Source organism: Vicia villosa, linkage group LG3 (genome assembly GCF_029867415.1).
Source record: "Vicia villosa cultivar HV-30 ecotype Madison, WI linkage group LG3, Vvil1.0, whole genome shotgun sequence".
NCBI lineage: Eukaryota > Viridiplantae > Streptophyta > Magnoliopsida > Fabales > Fabaceae > Vicia > Vicia villosa.
Window position 1 is genome coordinate 82,636,849 of NC_081182.1, and position 8,093 is coordinate 82,644,941.

An 8,093-nucleotide genomic window follows, 5' to 3' on the forward strand; every position below is an offset into this window, starting at 1 on the left:
CAAACTTGTTTCATTTGTCAAGTATATGAGAGCATGGAACTTTGGTTCTGAACAAAGAAGAACTGTTATCCAAGAAGGGATAATGGAAACCGTATCAACCTAGGCTCAGTAATTGATAAGTATATACACTTTGGAAGTATCATCCAATCCATTGGATTGATCCTTCTGTATTAACTTGAGAAAAGGGAGCTGAACATATCACTTCAAGAGCAAGGTATGTACACTCAATGGAGGTCCCTCTCAAGAGAGTCCAATTATGTAGTGTCCTTGCATATTGGAACAGTTGGCTATGCACTAGGGTTGAAGTGCATTATGGAGCCTTGAAGAAGCCTTGAAAAATGCTTCTGCCTTATATACCTGATTAGAGGGAATATCCTCTTAAGGTGAAGAAGGTTGGCTCCTACCACCTCAATGTCAGATAGGAGGTCTGTTCATATGTTCCTGAGGTGTGAATCATGCATCTGCATGAAGTCATTATCTGATCATGAAGGATGATCAGTTGTTGAAGGTCTCTTGTATCCCCAGCAAGAGTTATACAGAGATTACTATGGTATTTCCTCCAGAAACCATAGTTTTTGAATCTATGTGTAAAAGGAAGATGTCAGATCTGATGTTAAGACATCATCTCAGGTATTTATCTCTTCAACAAAGGAAGGCTAGTTTTGTCCAGAATAAAGCACGAGGTCAAACTACTGACCTGTTCTAGAATTGTTGTGATGAAGGAGGTTGTCATAACTTTTGTCATTAAGAAGAAACAGCCTAAGTCACAGGTATGCAGGAGGTTGTGCATAGGACTAAAGGTGAATACAGATGGGAGATGAAGTATTTATCTATAGAGTTATGCATGTTATACAGTCTAAACTCATAAAGTTCAGTATCTATATAGGAAATTCATTGTTCCCCATGTGGCTGAGTAGCTTAATCACAAGAGCTACTGACTATTGAGAGTTTATTTCTCTCAGTGGTGGTGTGTGACAACAAGATGTCTAAAATGATGTTGGAACATCATAATTACTGGTTGTTGACAAGTTCATCACTATATTCAGAAGTGATGTTTCTAAATATGACAGAAGCAGTATATGGAGCTTTTGGCCCTATCCACATTGGTGTATAATGAAGGCATTACTCCTGAAGACAACAATTAAATCCATAAATTGCTAGGGGTTATAAATCAGATAGGGGATCTGATCAACATGCCTTTCAAGGAAACTTTCTTCTTTAACAAGGACAAAATGATAGTCTGAAGCCTGTATAACAAAGAAGCTAAGTACATCTTCTTTGGAATATGTGAAAAGATCCAAGTCAAGTGTGTCGTTGCTTATGTGAACAGCTCAGGGTACTCAAGGAGCTAATGATTCTGGGTCTATAAAAGTCCAGATGATTTTACAGTATAAAGTCATACTCAGCTGGATGTCCAACCAGGAGTATGTAATAGTGGTTACCCTACACTATGGGAAGATGAAGTCTCTTATAACTCTTCATCCTGTGCTTAAAGGTTCATCTTTAACTTAAGCATTATTGTCCATAACATAAGAAGTATTGGACTTATTCATGGATTAAAGCTGCAGTAATGCAGTCTTGGGGACGGAATGTCATACAACATGTCGGGACATTTCAGTATGCTTGACATGGCGTAAATGGTTAAACCAAGTAAAGGTGATTGGTGTAATCATTTGATCTTAAGTTTCGCAAGGTGGACTCTGAGAGATTATAGGGATTCTGGGAGAATTTATTTTTCTCTGCAGAATCTAAAGGGGTATTGAGATCAGCAAAGACAGTGCACTACTACTTCTAATCTTATGGGAAAGTCTTTTAAAGACTAATCTATTCAAGTTGCAGGACAATGTCAAACTCGAAGTTAGGACATATCTCAAGACATGTTTTATCCTTGAAGACCAGTAGGGAGCACTCTTAAATGTTTTATCTAATATGTGTATTGATGGTGTGTATCACGTGTTCTGACTTCCGTGCATGTTTTGGAAACTGTCAGTTCCAAAAAAATTGGTTCTGATGAAGTTACTTCTTCTAGCCGATGCACAAAACGTACCTGATGTATTTTTTGTTGTTGTAGGGTTTTTTACCAAAATATTTTTACAGTCTAGGTACGTTATTTTGATTTCTCAAGTATTTAGAGAGTCTTTTTGTTTCTTTTTATTCACTTCATATTTCATGTATTTGTTTGTTTGTTCTCATGTCCTTCTTTCGGATATGAGTAAGTTAGAGTCTGTGAAGGTTATGTTTGTCATCTTGTGGCAAGCATAGGGAAAAAGGGTAGTGTTCAGACATTGCTAAGTCTGAGGTCAATCTTTGCAGTTGTTTTGCAAAGGTGACGAATAGAATAGTCTATTCAGAGTCTGTTTAGTTTGCAGTTTGTTTCCGTTATGCAAATGTTTCCTTTTTGTCTTGTTTTTTTAACACAAATTGTGTCTTGTGTTCTTAGTTATCCAATATAGAGGTCTGGTTTCTCTATGTCAGTGAATGGATAGTTCAAGTGTTTGTTTCTGTTGGTGTGTTTCCTCTTATGCTCTAAAAGAGGATGTTTTTTTTTGTGTCATAGCATAGTTCTCAGTTTGAGGGAGAGTATCAAATATTTTCTTCCTCATGTGCACCATGACTTCAGATTTTTCTCCTTCTATGTGAAGTTGTTGTTTATGGTGTTATGGTTACCGTGCTATAGCGAGTTCTTTTTCTTAATAGCCTTTGTTTTTTTCAGGCTAAAAGGGGGAGAAGTGGTTATTTATGTTATCTCTAGAGATCATCTTTTAAGGAGGAGAAACTATGTGTTATCCGTGGGATCCTTGAGAGAGAGAGAGAGAGAGAGAGAGAGAGAGAGAGAGAGAGAGAGAGAGAGAGCATTGGAGTTAGGACTACCAAGAAGATGTCCCGGTATGATGTTGAGACATCATAGACGAATATTGTAGACTGTCTCATACAAAGATTGAAGATCATAAACAGTGACTATCTGAAGACTTCCAAATTGCTGTTGTTGTTCTTAATTATTAAAGACAGTTGTATTTGTTTAGCTTCTGTAATACAAAGGTTGTATAAATTATTTTTAGCCAAAATAAGCCAAAGGGGGAGATTTTTATTTCTCTATAATTTGAATTGGCATCAGGTTTGGTAAAACTAATATAGTAGCAATTAGTTAAATAGGATATATAACTTGTAAGAGAAAGTGGGTGGAAGTTTTATTTAACAAAGAAACATGTTGAGTTTATTTGTTTCAACATCTGGATAACATGTCAAAGAAGATGTCCTATGCAAGCCATTTGACATCGTGCCTGAATAAGAACTGCTGTTAATTGAATCTGACTCAACAATTAACAGCAATGCAGAATATTACTAACCAATATTATGCAATCATAGGTGGCGCAAAGAAGAATCTGGAAGAATCAAATCAAAATATATTGGATTGAAGACTTTCTAATCTTGGAGATTTATTAGGAAGATTTGATTGAAGACCTATTTTGTAGGAGAATCTTTTGGAGATTTGTTACAACATATTTGTTGTAATTAGAAGCCCAAGTCTAGTTGGGAATAGGTTATAAATAGAAGCTTTGTAACCTAGGTTTAGAAGTTAACCAATATGTAAAATTATAAGGGTTGCGTTGGTAGGTGAAACCACACGGTTTATGGGATGGTCACCTTGTTCTTACTCAAAAGCCTTTAGGTAATGAGTTGAGTATTGTTCTTGGAGGAAGCTTTTAAGAAACTCCAAGATGGTGCTCTTAGTCTAAAGTCAAGGCTGAGTATGGAGGGAAATGTGGCTTCCTGCCCAACATAGGAGTGTGTCTCCTCGTCATGGAAGTGTGTCTTATATTCTGTGGATACAGGATTGTGGAAATTAGGTCGTTGGTACAACTCCTGGGACTGGAAAACTGTACAACATCATTAAGGTGATTGGAAGTGGGATGGAGATATTCCATATCTAGAGAGGATCTAGGTAGAAGGGTCATTGGGTGGGGATTAAGTGCGAATTTGTAAACTGGGACTGTTTAGCTTCGAATTAATACTGGTGATAATGGACTTCACTCTTGGCATGGTATGCCCCCATAGTAGGTGTGTTTATCACCGAAATGGGTCAACAATTTTGTGTGTTTTTATCTTTTCAGTACTGTTATTTTCTTGCATGTGTTATTAATGTCTGATCAGATGTCTCAACATCCTTATAGGACATCTGAGTTCTGTCATACCAGAATTTCACACATAACAATAGTTAACATCACAACATGATTAACACCCTTCATAATTTATGTTATTCTAGGAATATTATTCACTTTATAAATGCAACCATTCATTTGCATGCGAGTAAGGTCAAAATGTTAACTTCAAGGGCAATTTTTCTCTTACATGTAGCTTGTATCATGTGGAGGACTATAGAATTATTAATAACTTCTTGGTGTTTACCCTTCATAGCAGATATAAGCCTATCATTAATCTCCTTTAGAATCTCTCAATTGTGTTTTATACCAAGGTAAATACGGGTGGTTCCCTTCTTTGTCAACCTCAAAGATTTTCTTACAGATGGATCTTTAGGGACCATGGAGTCACTTATCTGGAGAGATTTTCTTACAATACTAGTGAGTGGTTAGTTCTTGCACATGAGATTCATGTTTCATCTTGGCTATCGAGATTTCTCATCATCATGGTTGGAAGAACCTTTGAATTTAGGGAGAATCCACCAATGCATTAATATCCTTTTCCAGCAAGAGCTTAGTTCCTTAGAAGATAAGAAATCGATGGAACAAATTCCTTAGTTTTGGTTTAAACTTAATTACTTTCCACATATATAAATAGTAGAATTATTATAGACAACCTAGCTAATAAATGTCACTTGATCAATAACCTAATTTGGTACGAAACGCTTCTCCTTTTCGTTAGTGATGACTTTTTCTAAAATTTCTTTGGAATCCCCGCGTTTATATTCCTTTAGGCTATGTTAGGGAGTTTGGAGGGGAAGGGAGGGAAGGGCTTTGAAAAATATAAAGAATTTGGTGAAAAGAATAAAAGGATTTTGGGTATGAGGGTTTTGGAGGGTTTGAGTTTATTCATAACACTAAAAACCCCATAAAATGGGAGAACTCACAAATTGTATTGAATGAGGGTTTTGGAGGGTTTTGAAGGGCTTACATAAATTTTCCAAATATCTTTTAGGTTGTTATAGTATTCTGAAAATTAAAAATTTAGTAATGATAATGACTCTTTTATTATTCTAAACAAAATCATTTTTTAAAAAAATGTCAAATATTTTCCTATATTTTTTAAAAAATTTATTTTTGGAAGTCTTCCCCTCCCCTACCCTCCAAACTCCCAAACATAGCCTTAGTGTTTTTGTTTTTCGTTTTGTTTTTTATTTTATTTCCCTCCTATTGCTTTTGGTTTACTTTCCTCCATTTTGGATCAGGTTTGGCACCCTCCTAAATTTGTGACCTCTTGGAGGTTCCAACCTAGTTGAGATGTCTATGTTCATCGCTTGCCCAACAAACTCTTAGTTCATCTTAAAAAATCTCATACAAAACAATATATCAAATCAACCCCCTTTTTTCTTATGTTTTTTACTCTATTCTTGCATCTTTGTCACCTAAAAGTCACACAAGTTATTTAAAATTTTAAAATATTTTTTATTATGTTTATTAAATGCTAGAAAATAAATATTTACTTTTTGTTTTTATTTTTTCTAGAAAATATTGTTGTTGTATGTTAGATTTGTTAATTTCACTTATAATTATTACCTAAAATTAGATAACTATCAAAAGACGAAGTTAAGAGGAGTAACTAAATTTTGTTATTTATTGTTATTCATAACTTTTCTTTAATACGGGACTCTCATTTAACCGACTTCTCAAAACAAATTTAACCAACTCGAAAATAACTTCTATCTATATAATCATATACCAATTCAACTACTTCTTTAATATCAATCAATAATCATTTTAATTTCTCATATATGTTTTGTCTTCTTTTATAATTGGAAATTTTCAAGGATAATTATACTACGTCATGGTATCTCAAGGTACAAATTATGTCCTATGGTATTTTGTTTTCTCAATTGTCATTGTTATTCTATTCACTCCAAGACTTAGTTATGCCGAACAATCAGAGTTAATGGATTCGAATATGAACATGATTGATCATTGTTGGAGGCCAAATCCTGAATGGAGGAGGCATAAGCAACAAATAGCAACTTGCTCTGTAGGCTATGCTGGAAAAATGGTAAACAACATTGGTAAGGACCTCATACATTATAAAGTTACTGATCCAAATGATGACCCTATAAACCCCAAATTGGGTACATTGAGATATGGAGCATCTGTAATTCAAGGTAAAGTATGGATCACATTTCAAAAAGACATGAACATTAGACTCGTGAAACCCCTTCTCATTAGTAGTTTCACTACCATTGATGGTCGCGGGGTCAATATCCATATTGCCGACAATGCATGTTTAATGATATTCAAGGTAATCACCAAATACATAAATATTACTAGGAAAAATTGAGACGATAAATATTGATAGAAAAATTAATTCCCTCTAATTCTTTTATCATAAAATTTGGAGATAAATGTTTTGCCTTTCTAAATTTCCCTCACCAATTTTATATTTTTAGTGTGAGTTTTGTTTCATGAATTAGTAACAAATTTCTCTTACTTTCTAGGCCACCAACATAATCATTCATAGCATTCGAATTCACCATTGCAAAGCTCAAGCCCCGGGGATGGTGATGGGGCCTAATGGGAAGGTAATTCATTTGGGACCCGTTGATGGAGATGCAATAAGATTAGTTACCGCTTCAAAAGTTTGGATTGATCATAATACACTTTATGATTGTGAAGATGGTCTTCTTGATGTCACTCGAGGCTCTAGTAACGTGACTATATCCAATAATTGGTTTAGAGAACAAGATAAAGTCATGCTTCTTGGTCATGATGATGGATACGTGAGAGACAAAAACATGAAGGTTACTGTTGTGTATAATTATTTTGGACCTAACTGCAACCAACGAATGCCTAGGTAATTGAGTACTTGATTATGATGTTTTTTTACTAGAAGAATTTTTTTAAATAGGGAAAAGCTAACATGTGCCCCAAGGGCACAATTTAATAAGTTGTTTATAGAAATATTTTATTGAAACATGTGCATTCAATGTTTCGAAACTTTAAATATGAATTTATTACGTTTAATTATATTTGACTTTTTCTAATTATAGTATCCTTAACATGTGCCCTTAGGGCACATGTTAGCATGACCCTAAATTTAAATATACAAACAAAAACTTATTATAAAGTTTTTATTGTTTTTATTTGTAAAAAAATGGTGTAGAATTCGTCATGGATATGCACATGTAGCAAACAATCTTTATTTAGGATGGGTGCAATATGCCATTGGTGGAAGTATGGGACCTAGTCTAAAGAGTGAGTCTAACCTCTTTATAGCACCAAAAGTTGGGAGTAAGGAGGTATATGTTTAATTTTAGCAAATTGTTTTCAACTAGCTAACGTGTATAAACAAAATCTTTTAACTTTTATTAGATGTTTTGCTAATTATACAATGTGTGTAGGTAACATGGAGAAACATTGGTCAAACAAGTGGGAACAAATGGGAGTTTCATTCGGTAAGAGATGCATTTGAAAATGGAGCCTCTTTTGCGGTAACAAAAGGTGGACGTGTGCCGAAGCCGAATTACAACAAAGAACAAAGTTTTAAAGTTGTCGATGTTAAATATGTTAGATCATTGACAAGATTTTCAGGTGCATTTCAATGTGGTAGAAGCTCTATATGTTGAACAAAAATATGTATAAGATCGATCTTGAAGCACAATGTGCATAACTAGTGTGAAATTTTTTGGTTATACTATGACAATGGTTATGGATGGACAGTTTTGCAGTGCATTATTTTGATCATATCTAGAGTTTCGTAAGTTGTTTAAGAAAATTTAATGAAGAAGTCAAAGTCTAACTCAAACTGTAAAAGGAGATAAAATAGCGAGTAACATTATGATGTTGTTACGGATCTAAATTGTAAAAATTGAGTTACTTCCTAACTTTCTCCCAACTCTAAAATCCAAGTAAATGCCTATTTAATGAGAATAAAGA

At 34.4% G+C, this 8,093-nt stretch overlaps 1 protein-coding gene across 1 annotated transcript; it reads left to right on the forward strand.

The window, feature by feature from the left end:
• Positions 1-6,000: 6,000 nt before the first annotated feature.
• Positions 6,001-7,783, forward strand: LOC131656221 (probable pectate lyase 4). Its single transcript, XM_058925979.1, has 4 exons — positions 6,001-6,459; positions 6,656-7,011; positions 7,321-7,456; positions 7,559-7,783. Exons 1-4 carry the CDS (start codon positions 6,001-6,003, stop codon positions 7,781-7,783), a joined length of 1,176 nt encoding a protein of 391 aa, XP_058781962.1.
• The last annotated feature ends 310 nt before the right edge of the window (positions 7,784-8,093 follow it).